Genomic DNA, 20,195 nt, shown 5'->3' with positions numbered 1-20,195 from the left:
ATGTACTCCGCTTCACATGTAGATCCCGCCACGACGCTTTGCTTGCAACTGCACCAGCTTACTGCCCCTCCATTCAAAATATCCGGTTTGTGACTTAGAGTTATCCAGATCTGTGTCGAAGCTAACGTCGACGTAACCCTTTACGACGAGCTCTTCATCACCTCCATAAACAAGAAACATATCTTTAGTCCTTTTCAGGTACTTCAGGATATTCTTGACCGCTGTCCAGTGTTCCATGCCGGGATTACTTTGGTACCTTCCTACCAAACTTACGGCAAGATTTACATCAGGTCTGGTACACAGCATGGCATACATAATAGACTCTATAGCTGAGGCATAGGGGATGACACTCATCTTTTCTCTATCTTCTGCCATGGTCGGGCATTGAGCTGAGCTCAATTTCACACCTTGCAACACAGGCAAGAACCCCTTCTTGGACTGATCCATATTGAACTTCTTCAATATCTTATCAAGGTATGTGCTCTGTGAAAGACCTATGAGGCGTCTTGATCTATCCCTATAGATCTTGATGCCTAATATGTAAGCAACTTCTCCAAGGTCCTTCATTGGAAAACACTTATTCAAGTAGGCCTTAATGCTGTCCAAAAGTTCTATATCATTTCCCATCAAAAGTATGTCATCTACATATAATATGAGAAATGCTACAGAGGTCCCACTCACTTTCTTGTAAACGCAGGCTTCTCCATAAGTCTGCATAAACACAAATGCTTTGATCATCTCATCAAAGCGAATGTTCCAACTCCGAGATGCTTGCACCAGCCCATAAATGGATCGTTGGAGTTTGCATACCTTGTTAGCTTTCTCAGGATCGACAAAATCTTCCGGCTGCATCATATACAGTTCTTCCTTAAGGTAGCCGTTAAGGAATGCCGTTTTGACGTCTATCTGCCATATCTCATAATCATAGTATGCGACAATTGCTAACATGATTCGGATGGACTTCAGCTTCGCTACGGGAGAGAAAGTCTCATCATAGTCAACCCCTTGAACTTGTCGATAACCCTTAGCGACAAGTCGAGCTTTATAGATGGTAACATTACCATCCGCGTCCGTCTTCTTCTTAAAGATCCATTTGTTTTCTATCGCTCGCCGATCATCGGGCAAGTTTGTCAAAGTCCACACTTTGTTTTCATACGTGGATCCTATCTCGGATTGCATGGCTTCAAGCCATTTGTTGGAATCTGGGCCTGCCATTGCTTCTTCATAGTTCAAAGATTCACCATTGTCTAACAACATGATTTCCAGGACAGGGTTTCCATACCACTCTGGTGTGGAACGTGTCCTCATGGACCTACGAAGTTTAGTAGTAACTTGATCCGAAGTACCTTGATCATCATCATTAATTTCCTCTCTAGTCGGTGCAGGAACCACAGGAACATCTTCCTGAGCTGCGCTACTCACCGGTTCAAGAGGTAGTACTTCATCAAGTTCCACTTTCCTCCCACTTACTTCTTTCGAGAGAAACTCTTTCTCCAGAAAGGACCCGTTCTTGGCAACAAAGATCTTGCCTTCGGATCTGAGGTAGAAGGTATACCCAATGGTTTCCTTAGGGTATCCTATGAAGACGCATTTTTCCGACTTGGGTTCGAGCTTTCCAGGTTGAAGTTTCTTGACATAAGCATCACATCCCCAAACTTTTAGAAACGACAGCTTAGGTTTCTTCCCAAACCATAATTCATACGGTGTCGTCTCAACAGATTTAGACGGTGCCCTATTTAAAGTGAATGTAGCTGTCTCTAGAGCGTATCCCCAAAATGATAGCGGTAAATCAGTGAGCGACATCATAAATCGCACCATATCCAATAGAGTGCGATTACGATGTTCGGACACACCGTTACGCTGAGGTGTTCCAGGCGGCGTGAGTTGTGAAACGATTCCACATTTCCTTAAGTGCGCACCAAATTCGTGACTTAAATATTCTCCCCCACGATCTGATCGTAAGAATTTTATCTTTCGGTCACGTTGATTCTCTACCTCATTCTGAAATTCCTTGAACTTTTCAAAGGTCTCATACTTGTGTTTCATCCAGTAGACATACCCATATCTACTGAAGTCATCAGTGAGAGTGAGAACATAACGATAGCCACCGCGAGCCTCAACGCTCATTGGACCGCACACATCAGTATGTATAATTTCCAATAAGTTGGTTGCTCGCTCCATTGTTCCGGAGAACGGAGTCTTGGTCATTTTACCCATGAGGCATGGTTCGCACGTGTCAAATGATTCGAAATCAAGAGACTCCAAAAGTCCATATGTATGGAGCTTCTTCATGCGTTTGACACCGATGTGACCAAGGCGGCAGTGCCACAGATATGTGGGACTATCATTATCAATCTTACATCTTTTGGTATTCACACTATGAATATGTGTAACATCACGTTCGAGATTCATTAAGAATAAACCATTGACCAGCGGGGCATGACCATAAAACATATCTCTCATATAAATAGAACAACCATTATTCTCGGATTTAAATGAGTAGCCATCTCATATTAAACGAGATTTAGATACAATGTTCATGCTCAAAGCTGGCACTAAATAATAATTATTGAGGTTTAAAACTAATCCCGTAGGTAAATGTAGAGGTAGCGTGCCGACGGCGATCACATCGACCTTGGAACCATTCCCGACGCGCATCGTCACCTCGTCCTTCGCCAGTCTCTGCTTATTCCGCAGCTCCTGTTTTGAGTTACAAATATGAGCAACCGCACCGATATCAAATACCCAGGAGCTACTACGAGTACTGGTAAGGTACACATCAATTACATGTATATCACATATACCTTTAGTGTTGTCGGCCTTCTTGTCCGCTAAGTATTTGGGGCAGTTCCGCTTCCAGTGTTCGCTTTCCTTGCAATAAAAGCACTCAGTCTCAGGTTTGGGTCCATTCTTTGGCTTCTTCCCGGCAACTGGCTTACCGGGCGCGGCAACTCCCTTGCTGTCCTTCTTGAAGTTCTTCTTACCCTTGCCTTTCTTGAACTTGGTGGTTTTATTGACCATCAACACTTGATGTTCCTTTTTGATTTTCACCTCCGCCGATTTCAGCATTGAAAATACTTCAGGAATAGTTTTCACCATCCCCTGCATATTGTAGTTCATCACAAAGCTCTTGTAGCTAGGTGGGAGCGACTGAAGAATTCTGTCAATGACCGCCTCGTCCGGGAGGTTAATGTCCAGCCAGGACAGGCGGTTGTGCAACCCAGACATTTTGAGTATGTGCTCATTGACAGAACTATTTTCCTCCATCTTACAACTGTAGAACTTGTTGGAGACTTCATATCTCTTGACCCGGGCATGAGCTTGGAAAACCATTTTCAGCTCTTCAAACATCTCATATGCTCCGTGTTGCTCAAAACGCTTTTGGAGCCCGGGTTCTAAGCTGTAAAGCATGCCACACTGAACAAGGGAGTAATCATCAGCACGTGACTGCCAAGCGTTCATAACGTCTTGGTTCTCTGGGATGGGTGCGTCACCTAGCGGTCCTTCTAGGACATATGCTTTCTTGGCAGCTATGAGGATGATCCTCAGGTTCCGTACCCAGTCCGTATAGTTGCTGCCATCATCTTTCAGCTTGGTTTTCTCTAGGAACGCGTTGAAGTTGAGGTTGACATGAGCGTTGGCCATTTGATCTACAAGACATTTTGCAAAGGTTTTTAGACTAAGTTCATGATAATTAAGTTCATCTAATCAAATTATTTTGATGAACTCCCACTCAGATTAGACATCCCTCTAGTCATCTAAGTGATACATGATTCGACTCAACTAGACCGTGTCCGATCATCACGTGAGACGGACTAGTCATCATCGGTGAACATCTCCATGTTGATCGTATCTTCCATACGACTCATGTTCGACCTTTCGGTCTCTTGTGTTCCGAGGCCATGCCTGTACATGCTAGGCTCGTCAAGTCAACCTAAGTGTTTTGCATGTGTAAATCTGTCTTACACCCATTGTATGTGGACGTTGGAATCTATCACACCCGGTCATCACGTGGTGCTTCGAAACAACGAACTTTCGCAACGACGCACAGTTAGGGGGAACACTTTCTTAAAATTATTATGAGGGATCATCTTATTTACTACCGTCGTTCTAAGCAAATAAGATGCAAAAACATGATAAACATCACATGCAATCAAATAGTGACATGATATGGCCAATATCATATTGCTCCTTTGATCTCCATCTTCGGGGCGCCATGATCATCTTCGTCACCGGCATGACATCATGATCTCCATCATCGTGTCTCCTTGAAGTTGTTCGCCAACTATTACTTCTACTACTATGGCTAACGGTTTAGCAATAAATAAAGTAATTACATGGCGTTATTTAGTGACATGCAGGTCATACAATAAATAAAGACAACTCCTATGGCTCCTACCGGTTGTCATACTCATCGACATGCAAGTCGTGATTCCTATTACAAGAACATGATCAATCTCATACATCACATATAATTCATTCATCACATCCTTTTGGCCATATCACATCACAAGGCATATGCTGCAAAAACAAGTTAGACGTCCTCTAATTGTTGTTGCATGTTTTTACGTGGCTGCAATAGGGTTCTAGCAAGAACGTTTCTTACCTACGTCAAAATCACAACGTGATATGCCAATTTCTATTTACCCTTCATAAGGACCCTTTTCATCGAATCCGATCCGACTAAAGTGGGAGAGACAGACACCCGCTAGCCACCTTATGCAACTAGTGCATGTCAGTCGGTGGAACCTGTCTCATGTAAGCGTATGTGTAAGGTCGGTCCGGGCCGCTTCATCCCACGATGCCGCCGAAACAAGATAAGACTAGTAGTGGCATGAAAATTGACAATATCTACGCCCACAACAAGATTGTGTTCTACTCATGCATAGAAACTACACATAGACCTAGTTCATGATGCCACTGTCGGGGAATGTTGTAGAAAATAAATTTTTTCTACGCTTCACCAAGATCAATCTATGTAGTCATCTAGCAACGAGAGAGAGGAGTGCATCTACATATCCTTGTAGATCACGAGCGGAAGCGTTCAAGAGAACGGGGTTGAGGGAGTCGTACTCGTCGTGATCCAAATCACCGAAGATCCTAGTGCCGAACGGACAGCACCTCCGCATTCAACACACGTACGGTTGGGGAAGACGTCTCCTCCTTCTTGATCCAGCAAGGGGGAGGGAGAGGTTGATGGAGATCCAGCAGCACGACGGCGTGGTGGTGGAAGTAGCGGCGATCTCGGCAGGGCTTCACCAAGCTCAGCGAGAGGGAGAGGTGTTACGAGGGGAGAGGGAGGCGCCAGGAGCAAGGGTGCGCAGCCCTCCTCCCTCCTCTTTATATAGGGGCCCTGGGGGGGGGGGCGACCCCCTAGAGATTGAATCTCAAGGGGGGTGGCGGCCAAGGGGGGGGGGGAACTTGCCCCCCAAGCCAAGTGGGGCGCCCCCCACCCCTAGGGCTTCCAACCCTAGGCGCAGGGGGAGGCCCAAGGGGAGCGCACCAGCCCACCAGGGGATGGTTCCCCTCCCACTTCAGCCCATGGGGCCCTCCGGGATAGGTGGCCCCACCCGGTGGACCCCCGGGACCCTTCCGGTGGTCCCGGTACAATACCGGTGACCCCCGAAACTTTCCCGGTTGCCGAAACTGGACTTCCTATATACAATTCTTCACCTCTGGACCATTCCGGAACTCCTTGTGATGTCCGGGATCTCATCCGGGACTCCGAACAACTTTCGGGTTACCACATACTAATATCACTACAACTCTAGCGTCACCGAACCTTAAGTGTGTAGACCCTACGGGTTCGGGAGACACGCAGACATGACCGAGACGACTCTCCAGTCAATAACCAACAGCGGGATCTGGATACCCATGTTGGCTTGCACATACTCCTCGATGATCTCATCGGATGAACCACGATGTCAAGGATTCAGGTAATCCCGTATACAATTCCCTTTGTCAATCGGTACGTTACTTGCCCGAGATTCGATCGTCGGTATCCCAATACCTCGTTCAATCTTGTTACCGGCAAGTCACTTTACTCGTACCGTAATGCATGATCCCGTGACCAAACACTTGGCCACATTGAGCTCATTATGATGATTCATTACCGAGTGGGCCCAAAGATACCTCTCCGTCATACGGAGTGACAAATCCCAGTCTCGATCCGTGTCAACCCAACAGATACTTTCGGGGATACCTGTAGTATGCCTTTATAATCACCCAGTTACGTTGTGACGTTTGGTACACCCAAAGCACTCCTACGGCATCCGGGAGTTACACGATCTCATGGTCTAAGGAAATGATACTTGACATTGGAAAGCTCTAGCAAACGAACTGCACGATCTTGTGCTATGCTTAAGATTGGGTCTTGTCCATCACATCATTCTCCTAATGATGTGATCCCGTTATCAATGACATCCAATGTCCATAGTCAGGAAACCATGACTATCCGTTGATCAACGATCTAGTCAACTAGAGGCTCACTAGGGACATGTTATGGTCTACGTATTCACACATGTATTATGATTTCCGGATAACATAATTATAGCATGAATAATAGACAATTATCATGAACAAGGAAATATAATAATAATCATTTTATTATTGGCTCTAGGGTATATTTCCAACAACTAGCACGTCAAGTTTGGCGCCTGCTTCAAGATCCGGAGTCACTAAGCGCACGAGTCTTGCGAGCTAGATATTACCCACAAGGTAGCATTTTGGAGGCTACCATCAGTGCACAACCATCACAGATGTGGCGCTCGCTGTTGGAAGGAAAAGAGATCCTGGTTCCGGGTCTGATCAAAAGAATTGGCTCGGGTTTGCATACGCGCATCTGGGAAGACAACTGGCTGCGACGGGACTACAAGATGAAACCAATATGCCCTATATCTACTGATCCCCCGCAACTTGTGTCAGAGCTAATTGACCAAACGTCCAGGTCATGGAACACACAGAAGCTAACTGAGCATTTTATTGCCCCGGATGTGATGGTTATTCAGAGCATACCACAGAGTTTCCGAGTGCAGCCCGACTTCTGGGCCTGATATTATGATAGAAGAGGAGTTTTTACGGTTAAATCAGCCTACAGAATGATCAATGGAATCAAACATCAGCGAGAGGATTGGCTAGAGCACAAGCCGAGTCACTCGAACACCGAAGCTGATAGCAAATCCTAGTCGCAACTTTGGAAAGTGAAAATTCCTTCAAAGCTTAAGGTTTTTGTTTGGAGACTAGCCCAGATGTCACTACCGATTGGGTCCCTCCGCCATGAGCGCAATATGGCCACGTCCCCTGAGTGTGGCCTTTGTCAGGAGGGTTATGACTCTTGGCGCCACTCCCTTTTTGAGTGCAGAATGGTACGGTGTGTATGGGCGCTCTGTGATGAGGAAATCGTTGAGCATATAATATCAAACAGAACTGAGGATGCACGATTATGGCTCCTCTGGCTTTTTGAATCAACGAACCAGCATGATCTTGCTAGGGTTCTAATCACCATGTGGGCCATATGGTGGGCGCGGAGAAGGGCGATCCATGATGATGAATTTCATAGTCCTTTAGCTACTATGTGTTTTGTGAACAGGTATCTCGAGGATCTTCAGATAGCCACAAAATGAGAACCAACAAAACATGCAGGTGTAGCAACACCAAGAGGTCGGAGATGGATACCACCAGGCGAAGATGCTGTAAAGATCAATGTCGATGGAGCCGTTTCCCGCTCAGGAAGGACGGGGGCAAGCGCGGCAATATGCAGGGATAAAAATGGCTGCTACATTGGTTCGTCAGCGGTGGTATTTGAAGGCCTGGTGGAGGCAGCAAGTTTGGAAGCTCAAGCATGCAACGAGGCCCTCGCTCTTTCTCAAGGTCTCCTACAATCACATGTGATAATAGCTTCGGATTGCTCGCAAGTCGTTTCAGATATTAATGGTTCTGCGCCATCTTCTTCTTATGCTTTTGTACTGGATGAAATTAGTACTAGAACTTTAGATTTTGTTAAAGTTGTTTTTTGTTTTGAGAATAGGGAGGCAAATGTTGAGGCACGTGCCTTGGCAAAGGCAGCCTCGACACTCCCTGTTGGTCGGCATGTATGGCTAGGGAACTTACCAGACATTATCTGTATTCCGTCTGTTTTGGTTGAAGAATAAAGCCCTAGTTTCACCTTAAAAAAAATATTTACGTACGTAAGATTGATATATGTCTCAAAAAGAAAGAAAAAAATACGTAAGACTGATTACGTAAAACAAACAACTAACTGGCCGGCTGATATGCAACAAACAAAATGTACATCGACGATTCTCCATCTGCTTCCTTCTTTCTTTCCAAGTTTCCATACGCCGGCATGCGCCGGAGCAGGTGGTCGGACCTCCCGGTGGATCTGCTCCGCGAGATCGCTGGCCGCCTGCACGTCGCCGTCGACTTCGTCCGCTTCCACGCCGTCTGCAAGCCATGGCGCAGCTCACGCGACCTGCTGTCCCAGACAACGGCGACCCACCTGTTCCTGCCCTGGATCCTCGCGCCGGTGGTGTCGGACTCCCCGCTCAAGCTCTGGTGCGTCTTCTCCAAGTCCGGCTACTGCGCGCCGCCGACAGTGCCTTCTAGGGACTGGGTGTGCAGCGCCGACGCCACCGCTCTTTGGCACCACCCCGTCACCAGCCATCTTCGCCCCAGCTACTACACCTACCTGTCTCGTTCCCCGCTCATCCGGTGGGAGGAGGGTCATCCAAGTGGCATCGTCTACGGCGACGGCACCACCTTTGTCTACAGCATCTCCCGCGTCAAGTATCTGCATGACACCATCACCAGGTTTAGTGCGGCTCTTTTGTGTCCCGGTGACACAGAGTGGACGCTCGTCCAGAGGACCCTTGAGACCCCCTGGCTCGGGTGGTCCGGCGAGTTTTGCGCCGCGTACCACGGCGGCAAGATCCTCCTCACTGTCAAGCCTAAACTGTGGCATGCCATCACGCCCAACAGCAATGTCGCCTGCGACGTGGTGGTCCCGAGGCTGTTGATGCCAGACGAGCACGACAGCTACTCAGAGCTGTCTAACTACGTCCTCGAATCCCGTGGCGAGCTTCTGTGGGTGTCGGTCCAGATCTGGTCACGTTTCACTTATAAGTTTGCGTTTGGCAGCGGCCGGTTTCGACAGTTCTCGGTGTCGGTGCATGCACTAGAGGAGTCATTGCTAGTGCCGAAGAGGATCCAGTGGGTGAGGAAAGACAGCCATAGCCTGGTTGATCGTGTGTTCTTTCTAGGCTCACCCGTTAGTTTCGCGGTGGACGCCTCGCTGATGGGCGGCCATGGCGGGTGCGCCTACTTTGCATCGACGAGGCCTGATGAACAGTATGGTGTGTTCAGGTATAGCCTCATCGACGGTAAGACCGAGTTGGTTGAGCAGCTGCCTCTGGGATGGCACAACGAGAAGTGCACGTGGGTCGTCCCCCAGCCCACCATTGCTCCAATTCAGGTGCACACTCTCTTGGAAACATCTTAAACTGAATTTTGTTTGTTAATAGATTCATTCATTAATTGTCTCATCGTCTAAGAGTTTAACATCGTCTAACGAATCACCTATATATGGTTTGGCTTTATCAGGAAATCACCAAGGGTAGTAAGCTGAAGGATCCAAAACTACAACAACATCATCAGATAGTTCCAGTAGTTACAAGCCGAACCCGAATACACATCAAGCACATCCAGAGGCATTACGAGCCTAGTTTCAGGGTGTTGGTGCGTAATCTGCCTCTCACGGTGAATGACTCTCAATTGCAACACTTCTTCAGCAGGCATGGCCAAGTTTCCAGCGCGGAGGTAATCTACTACAAGAAGACCAAGACCTCGCAAGGTATCGGTCTCGTCACAATCGCGACTACGCACCTCCATCAGGATGATGCTCTCGCCGCTCTCGATGGGCTAATTTTAGATGGATGCAACCTCAATGTTATCTTGGTTGGCGACAGACCACAAAGGCGACGGCGCAGCGGCAAGTTGGTCTTCCACCAGAGCTAATATAGCTACACGTAGCTTGATCTCCGTGACTCCATCATAGCTACAGTGAAGACATTTCTTCCTTAACTGTATACTCCTTCAACCTTTCTACATTTATTATCTCGAAATTTGCCTTTGTAGTCATGCATAATGACGAAATGTGTTTGAAAAAACACGTCCTATCCCTACTCTTTTAAGACCGTGCCAGGATGAGAGCATCTCCAATAGCTTCTCTATTTTAGGGCACCAAAGTGTGTGTGGAGTAAAATTTAGGGCAAGCAAAAGGGAAAATGCCCATGTGAGCCCGAGCTGCAGTAATCCTGGAATCTATACCACTACTTCATCTCGCGATCGGTGCGACCAGAGGTATTTGTACAGGTACAAGGCCCACAAGTCAAATGTCGTTATGACGGGACAGAAGGAGATACACGATGTGGGCCGTCTCAGCCAAGATTCTGGTCTAATGTGGACCGGCAAGCCCATTTACTACAAACCACCGTTGGACCTACCAATCTTCTTAGCCTAAAAAAAACCATTGTTTTTCTCGTTAAAGAATGACAGCATCAGAAACAGCAAGCAATATTTTGAAGTCTGAAAATGTCCTATCTAGCATGCTAGAACTGAAATTATTCTTTTGGTACTCTGCTAACACACATGTTATGTTCATCTAGGCTCAAGAATTAACAGTTCAGGACTACCTTCAGTACATGGCTGCCTAGCAACCCCATGTGGGCATTCACATGCAACATATGTTTTACCTGTTTCAGTCTCCTCCATCTGGTTCACACTCGTATAGTATATGGCCGAATTGCCCAAACATAGCTCTGGTATATATCTTGCCATCATGTCTTTCGGCTGCTAATTAAGTGGTCTCCCCTGCAAAATCAGCGATTTAATGTTGTCAGATAACTACTTGGTATCTTACAATCTTGTTCGGTTCTCCTGATAATTTTCCTCAGACTCCCTATCAAACATACGCATGGGACAGCCAGGAGGCACATAATTTTTCAGCATACGGTTAGCGCTTTCACTCTGCTGCGTACTGGTCATGTACTTCGGTTTGTATTTTTCTACAAGGAACCTCCAAGCCTCCTCAAACTCATCTATGGTCAGCATATGATTAACAATCTAAAGTCGCTCTTCTTATAGTACACAACATGTTGGGGATATCATTAATTGAGCAAACAACCATAGATTGTCACCTGTCAGCATTGTTTCAAGAAGGAAACGGCGCCATTGCATCGCCATCACCGGCCAGCTGCTGAAGACCAGATCTTCGTTGTATCAAACATCACAACATCTCCAAAGAACGTGTACTGCAACCTGCTGTTACCACTAGCCCACATTAGACTGCAGGTAATTTGATCAATGAAGTTAAGTAAAGTCCAACACAATGTTGAGTGGGTCATAAAAAAACAAGGAAAAGTTCTTCAGAAGCAGGCATACTGCACAACCACATACTATCTCCTGCATGCATTTTGTAAGTTTCTCATCCAGCCTGCTTCTTCCATACCTAATGACGAATCCTTTTTGAGCCTCGTCAAGTGTGTCCAAGCTTGTTCCTATCTTTGGCACGATAACAATCTCAACAGGCTGCTCTGCAAACTTCCGGATTGTTTTTTCAAGGGCTGATATCCTGTCTGGGCGAGGGGCTCTAACTAATGCAGCAGCCCCAATCTGCACTCTGTACAATAATGAAGATTAGTGCACGTAGTCAGTCTCATCTTAGATTAACGCGATAGGATGAAATCAAGCAAAACAAAATTAGTTATAATATTCTCACAGTAAAGAACAGGCCCGGATTGATGCCACAGAACGACATCAACCAAAACAAAAATAATTATAATGTTCACACAATAAAAATCTCTCATGGCCGCGGCGAACATGGGTGACTCCTTCAATTTGTTCACATGTGTCGACAGATCCGGCGCTGCTTCTATCAGCTTCAGCGCGAGCTCCTTGTGGCCGCTACGAATGGCATGGTGGAGCGCGTTGCAGCCATCAATGTCTTGCTTCAACATTGCCTCTCTCAATCGTTGTGCGTGGTAGCATCTGAGTAGAACAGAAGCCAGGGAGATGTAGCCACTTTTCACCGTGACAAGAAGTGGCGTCTCCCCATCCAAGTTTACGGCGACGAGGAGAGACTCCTCTAGGGCCACCACATCCGTGCAAAATACCTGGTGGCCATGGATGGATGATATGTGAAGACAAGTGTTCCCAGCTGGAGTTGTTCCAAGAAGAATGCTTGGATCATCTGAAGCCATCTCCTTCATTGATGTGGAATTACCAGAAATGGCTGCTTGCAGGAGCCGTTTGTCCATCGGTGGCGGTCCTTGACATCCTCCAGATGAACTTGCTATTGTTGTACTGACTGACATCTGTGTGCCTGTTTAACTGCGGTCTGCTGGAAGAGCAAATATAGTGATGGGTAAATGAGTAGGCATTGATAGTCTGATTAAGATGGGAAAAACACCAAACAAATATAAGATCCATGCAAGAAGATTCCGTAGAAACAATCAAGTTGATAGCTGAAGAAATGAGGTGACAAATTTAAGCATAAACTCAGGAAAATGAGGTGACAAGTTTAAGCATAAATTCAGGGAAAAATATAGTACTGCGCCTAAAAGGGAATGGATTAAGGTGTGCGTATAAGCTTAGTACCGGCGGAGGGGAATGGCACCTTTGATGCTGCTTTTCAATACATAAAATCAGTGTTGAGAATACCGGCCGCTAATCGGTTATAAATTCCTTGCCGGCGGGTGGGTAATTGAGTAGTTAGCCGGTTAATTGGCGGATTAGAAATAGAATTCAGGTAATCCTCTACTCTCGCCAGCTGCCCGAGATGTTACCGGTTAACAATTTCCCAAACATTGGAAAAAAGCTGAATAGGAGTTGTATAAACACAGGACAGGCAAGCATGAGCGTGAGCATGAGCATGAAGCAACCAGGCAGTGGATGTAATGGAGTCGAAAGGCGGACGGACCTTCTTGCTTCCTCGTGCGAGCTGCGCGATGGCCGGGGTGGATGAGGAGGAATTGGGCCGGGGATGGGATGGGATGAAGGGATCGATTTAGGCGACGGAGTGGATGGGAGGAAGGAGTGACCGAGCATGCAGCTGGCTACTGGTATCGATGGGAATATATCCATGCATGAACAACACGAGGCGCATTTTTTTTAAAAGGAGGATGACCCCCGGCCACTGCATCTGGGAGATGCATACAACCATTTTATTGATTATTCTCGAGGACCTTACAAAATATAACAACCACTGAATCCGCCATCTTGGCAGCATCTGCCGCTACTCCTATCGAAATAATGAAGGGGTGCAAGCTGGGCCACATACCCATACCTCTCACCTAAGCCTAACATCTAAAGTCGGAGGCCCCGACCGAGCCATCTGCTGGGTCTGGGGCTCAAACGGGTCTGACGCACTCACATGTGTCGTCGCCGCCATCTTCCACTGGTCCATCTTCATAGCAGATTGAGGTGACAACCTTGGCAGGTCCTCCGCAATCGACGCCACCATGACGCCAAACGACGACCTCCACCTATGCGAGCCTTGGTAGATCCTCCGCCATTGACGCCACCACGACGCCAGCCGATGACCTCCACCTACGCGAGTCCATCTTCGAGCAACAGACGTAAATCCATGCTAGGAAAGGGCCGCAGCTCCACCCACAAGCGCCACCCAACCCCAAAGTTTCCAAAGTGGCGCCTTCAAGAAGGGAACATCGCCGTGAGCGCTGCCGCCGCCCAACAGAGTTAGGGCTTTCGCCCGGGAGACCTAGGGGAAGGTGAAGTGAGGAGATCACTCCGTGTCGACACCTCCAATGAGGGAAACGACGCCCTCAGGTGTCGACATCGGCGCGGCCGATCATGGCCGGCCAGGGATTTCGCCCGAATTAGATCTCCGCCACCAGCAGCATCTCCTGTACAAAACCGACGATTGAGAGGAAGCGCGGCCCGACCAGGCTCGCCCGCACGCCGAACAGGGGAGGAGAGGATGCGCCAGATCGCGCACACCGACCGCCGCCGGCCGCCAACGACCACCGGATCCCGTCGCCCGCGCGGCCGGGACACCGAATCCACCACCTGCACGGCTGTTAGCCGGCCGTGCCTTGTCAATGAAGCCGCCGCTCCAGATCCGGGGTTCCCTACACAGGAACAGGGCAACCGAGGGCCCGTCGCCGCCATCCTTGACGCCCTGGGCTTGCCCGACGGCTGCCTCAGGCGGCGGCGAGGGAGGGAAGAGGGGAGGGGGTGAGGAGGAGGGGCAACTAGTGTTGGGAGGAGGAGGCGGCTAGGGTTGGGAGGAGGAGGCGGCTAGTTCTTCAGGCAAGTTAATTGATGGGGTGGACGAGGCGCATGTATAGATATTAAAAATACTAGCAAAAGAGCCCGTGCATTGCAACGGGAGAAAAAAATAACACACACTCTAAACCCAATAACCATAATATGTTCATGCCCTTTATTTTAGCGAGGCATCATTTTTGTGTCGCCGCTTATCCTCCTTCTCATCTTCAGTGGCCTTGGTGTTCACACAAACCAAAGTGTGTTTGAATGTTGTTTTTCCCCTGCCAGTTTGTTCAGAGGTGCTCATGTGTGGTTATCGATGTTTTCTTTCGTCTCTTTATGATTTTAGTGGTTGTTTATTTGCAATCCAGATCGTCGCGGTATGAAAGAAAAACAGACGTGCCCTATAGGTTACAAGTTTGCTTTTAAAATAATATTTTAAAATATTTAATAGATAAAAATAACATCATATTCAAATTCTACTTATTTTTCTATTCAAATTTCATATATAACATGTTAAAATCAGAGTTACGATTTAATAGATATGGATAATTAAGAAAAATATTTGTTTGACTTAAATATCTTCCAAAATAATATTTAAAAAATATTTAACAAATAAAATAACATCATATTCAGATTCTACATATTTTTCTAATCAATTTTCATATATAACATGTTAAAATCGGAGTTACGGTTTAAAAGATATGGATAATTTAGAAAAAACATGTGTTTGACTTGTATATGATCGGCGGGTGAATTATCTAATACGTCAGGGGGTTTCCGTAAAAATGTAAAATAACGGTTCGGTTATGATTTAAGTGTGTACTGCGGGTTAATTCATAGAAAATGCAGGGGGTTTTCTGCAAAAGTGCATGACGGACCGCCGAAACCCAATTTGCTTTATTATTATATATATATATATATATATATATATATATATATATATATATATATATATATATATATATATATATATATATATATATATATATATATGGCCCGTGCGTTGCAACGGGAAAAAATATTTCATAATATTCAATGGTCTTGACCACATTTTGCTGCATCACCAAGGTACGCTATCACTCTTGATCTCATGAAATCATGAAAAAATCGTGAACATATTTTTAATTGTGAACAGTTTTTAAATTAATGTACACTTTTACAATTTTTCAAGTATTTATTAAAATTAAGAAATTTCTTAAATTCATGAACATTCTATACGATTTGCAAACTTTTTTTTAATTGTGAACATTTTTCTGAAACCATTTTCTTGAATCAGTGAACATTTCTAGAATCCATGGACATTTTTATGGAAATTAACGAACATATTTGAAATGCGTGATAATTTTTGAACTTGTGAACATTTTATGAATGAGTAAACTATTTTGTAAGTCACGAACAGTCTTTGAATTTTTAGGATATTTTTCCATTCTTGAACATTTTTTGAATTGGCAAAATTTTGTTCAATTTCATTAAAAAAATACACTAACTTTTTAAAAATCATGAATTTTTTATTTCGCGCGCATTTGTTTTCAATATTTCAAATATTTTTTGATTTTTTTACAAAAACGCAAACATTTTTTGAAATCCACAATTTTTTAATTTATTAAACATTTTATTTCAAATTTCTCATTATTTTAAATTTTTGAAACTTTGTTGAAGTCCACTTTTCCTCTTTGCCACCATCAACGTTATTACTTTGTCCATCTATACACGTCTAACGTGAGGCGTTGAGCTTGGTCATCACACCATAGCACCTCATTTTCACAAGCCCCTCCATGCATCGACTTGTAATCACGGGGCCTTGTAATGATGGTGGGTGCCACTCATGTCTCATCCACACTCGTTGGATGCAGCATCCCCGCGAACGACGATTGCTTTCCGCTGATAATTACAGGGAAAGGGTGCATCTTTACGGGCGTCGGCACCACGCGCGCAAGCTGGACACTCGCTTACATCGCAAAAAGTATTTATGTCTAGGGCGAGGGCAGCGGCCATCACACGAGGAGATTCATGGCGCCAGTGACAATATCCAACGCTAATGAGTTTGGGGAACACCAATGGTTCCCGGTTAGCATCTAGCACTGAGGCAGTGGCCCCGTTGGTATGGCGGATGCTTCAGTGTGTCTCGCACCGTTGTGGAGCGACATGGAGTAAAGGCAGCCCCCCTCCTATGGTCGTGGCGATGGTCTAAGGTGGAGAGTCATCTCACCAATCTGCCAGGCACAAACTGATAGTTGCCATGAATAACGAAAAGTAAAATAAATATGAACAGTACTCGAGTTACAGTTGAAGAAATCATATGAACTGTGGCCCACTAAAAATAATTGCCTACCACAGAAGGGCAGTGACCTCCTTAGATAAAGTTAAGTTATTTCAAAGTCGTCAATCAATAGTAATCTGCTTTTGGAGTGTTAATCTGAAGTTTATGTGTTGTTCTCAACTTCTTCATGCTTCCTTTCTAAAAATATCAATTACAATTTTCCTTGGAAAAATAATGAAAACACTTTTTGTTATACACCAATTCTTGATTTAAAAGTAAGAAAAAATTTTGCAGTTTCAGAAGTACATAGAAAGGAGGCCAACTACATGCACTGGAAAAGATTTTTTTAGTCTGCATGGCAACAATACTATCCTTGACAGTATCAACACTTCAACAGGATGAGTTTCTTGTACAATATAGGCTGGATATGGTAGCCATGACCCCTGCTTTAACTGTCTGCCTAGAGCAAAAGTCCCAACCTGCATCAAGCGTAATCAGTTGAGGATGGGATGCTTGATGTCCTTGAATTTGGAAAGAGGATTTCAGCGACAACTATACAAAGAGTTTAGCTAACGGGGTGTGAAGACTGAAGACCACTCCGAAGCTCTAATTTTTATAGCCATCAGCCTCCGCTCTTTTGACATGCAAATTCTGTATATGTTCAAGTTGGAGGCTGCAATTTGAAGCCATGCACTGAAAGTGTAGCATTCTGAGAATGTGTTATATCAGTCATGATCATTTTTGGCTAGATCTAAATATCAGATAATGGCTCATTCAAAATTACAGTTCAGAAGAACATTCCAGGTTATGTAGAAAATTACTATTTGCTAGATACTCTGTGGCATTGGTAAAACATAACTACACATGTGACAATTCTAGTCCTCTATGTCAACAACTGGAGCTAGGCACTTACGCAACTGACGTAATCTTGGAGCAGTCTATGATTCCGATCAAAGTATTTGCTATGGATGCACATATGATGAAAGTATGTTAAGAATTTGCAGACAGTAAGGCCTACAAACTAAACTGAAACAAAATGTTAATCCACTCCACATTGAAACTGATTCCTACATGAGGAACGTCACACAAAGCAAATTCAAATCCAAAAAATACTAACATCAAGCGACAACAACACAGAGGGCTACCTCATCGCCGTCGAGATGTGCACGAAATGGTTTGCAGGTGATCCGTCCAGATAACTGCAATACTGATGTTAAAGCAAAGAAAAAGGTGTAATCCAATCCAATTAATGTCAAATAAACTACTCATGCTAGAGTTCCTGTAACAACGAATTATCCTTGTCATTGTCCAGTATTTCATCATCAGCAGCGACTATGTGCACCATAATGCCAGGACCAATAAATGCATATTCTAAAATCAGCTATCGTAGACCTTCCACGGGTATCCCTTAGAATCTCAGGAATGCATCGTACACTCTTGTATTACAGAGCTCCATCATGTGGTCAGATGTATGCTGCTGATGAAAACAGCCTACTAGTTTTGAAGTGCTGTAGTAGCATTCCTCAAAAAGGTCAAACCCAATTAGCAGATACTTCTATGCAACCCAGTTTGATGTTACCAAAATGATCAAAATAATTCAAGACATGTGAACTAAACCAAGGATGGTGCTTATCAATACCTGAACCCATAAAACTAACCACTTGTCATAGACGGGTGCAACTTGAGGCCAATGTTGGAATCAGCTCACGTGGTCTAGCAAAGGAAGATGTGATATAAACAATGGCAGACAGCTCATTCGAAATTTTAAATACAATGGCCCAGTACTGAATCCCCAACAATCATATATTTTGGCAATTTAAATCCTTGAATCTGCAACAAATCCAGAAATGAAATAATTGTATAGAGAAGAAAATATGGAAGACATTGAGAATGCAATCTCTGTCTGATGCATCTTCATGGGCGCAAATAATAGTTTAACCTATCCAGAAAGTGAAATGATAACCTTAAGAATATGCTCTCCTGAATCAGATTGGGATTGGACCGGAGAAGCTCACCTTGGCCTCTTCACATCAGTCGATGCTTGATGCTCCCCAAGCCGAGCCATGGTCTTGATTGCCGCATCCAAACCTGCTGCAGCACGCAGCACACTCCTATATTTCGGCAAGCCCAAATTCACCTGCATTATTAGATCTGCAAAAAAAATCATTACCAGGATTGAAGAACAAATACACAAGGTTTCACACTTTTGCTAGGACTAAGCTACATAGTACATAATGAGACATAAGCCATGTACCGAAATAATTACTCTGTACCCAAAACCAAATAATTATCTAACCCAAAATAGCTCTTTCATGTATCACATGTTTAGATTCAAATACTGCGGCTGTCGACACCTCTACAACAATACTATGTTATCCTCCATTAATCATTCATATGATCCTTAGATCATCGATCCACCAGTACTGTACTACATGAGTCAGGAAAGAAATCTTCCCTTTTCACAACAAAGATAGCACACTACCCACTTCCTTATTTGTACAATGTACTGTGTGTAATAGTACAAAGCCTATACCCCTTCATTAATCACTCACACTCTCCCACTCATTTTGTGTATATTGTCCTCATTCTCTCTTCTCTACACCATTCCCTTGACTGATACATAGCAGCACTAACTGAATTTTGTCGCTGGATCACACAATGTATCACACATTCAAACTGTCCATGTAAGATTTGGCACACAAGATCATCAACAAGAGTCTCCCTCAATTGCATATACATGCACAAAAAAGAAGTGGAATTCAGAAATTAATCAAGTAGATGTTGTACCTGAACCTCCTGTAGGATTTGGGGGAGGTTGTCAGCTAGCCAGGCGTCCAAGTCCTCATGTGACGACGACGCATCGACGGAGAAAAGGATCTCGGCGGGCGCCATGGTGGAGGTCATGGCGGGTTGGGCGGCGCCAGATCGGATAGAGGAGGTGGAGGGCGCACAGATCCGGGAGGGAGGTGCCGGATCTGTCCAGTGGAGGTCCCGTGGCGGCGTTTGAACCTCCAAGGTGAGCTCGAGGACTGGGCATTGGCGCTGAGCTCCTGGAGAGAAGGAGAGAAAAGGAGATGAGAGAGAGAGAGAGAGAGAGCGAGAGAGAGAAGGCAGGGGAGCGGCGTCATGACCTGGGAGTCGCCGGATGATTCGCGAGGAAGGCCGGGGAGGAGGCGCACGGGAGAAGGAGCTCGGGGTGGTGGTGGCGGCGTACGGGAGCGGCGGCACTCGGGCTGGGCGGGCCGGATCTGGGTCAAAACGTTTTTCCACTTTAAAAAGGACAGCGGGTTGAATATCGAAAACTGTAGGGACTTTTTCGTAAAATTGGCGACGACGTACGACCAGAAACCCACGGTGCTTTATTATTACTAGCAAAAGGCCCGTGCGTTGCAACGTAAGAAATAGTCCACAAGACCATGTAATTTGTGAACACATGGCACAATATTCTATCAACTAAGATGAAATTAAAAGATAAAATGAGCAAAGCTAGAGGATTAATATACATCTCCAGTGACGAGAATAATTGTGCAAAGCAAAAAGGAGAGCAAGGTATCAACAGACTTAGCTTGATACCACATCAATTAACACGTCTGAAATTTGATCCTCAAACGGACCAATCTTGAATTTTTGTTGTTGTTGAATAAATATG

At 45.2% G+C, this 20,195-nt stretch overlaps 1 protein-coding gene across 1 annotated transcript; it reads left to right on the top strand.

Moving 5' to 3' along the window:
* The first annotated feature begins 8,302 nt into the window (after nucleotides 1-8,302).
* On the top strand, nucleotides 8,303-10,085 carry LOC123066995 (uncharacterized). Its single transcript, XM_044489962.1, has 2 exons — nucleotides 8,303-9,469; nucleotides 9,598-10,085. The coding sequence occupies exons 1-2, from the start codon at nucleotides 8,345-8,347 to the stop codon at nucleotides 10,009-10,011; spliced, it is 1,539 nt and encodes a 512-aa protein (XP_044345897.1). The 5' UTR covers nucleotides 8,303-8,344; the 3' UTR covers nucleotides 10,012-10,085.
* The last annotated feature ends 10,110 nt before the right edge of the window (nucleotides 10,086-20,195 follow it).

The sequence above is a fragment of the Triticum aestivum genome, chromosome 3B (genome assembly GCF_018294505.1).
Source record: "Triticum aestivum cultivar Chinese Spring chromosome 3B, IWGSC CS RefSeq v2.1, whole genome shotgun sequence".
Lineage (NCBI taxonomy): Eukaryota > Viridiplantae > Streptophyta > Magnoliopsida > Poales > Poaceae > Triticum > Triticum aestivum.
This window is presented reverse-complemented; position numbering and strand designations above follow the sequence as displayed.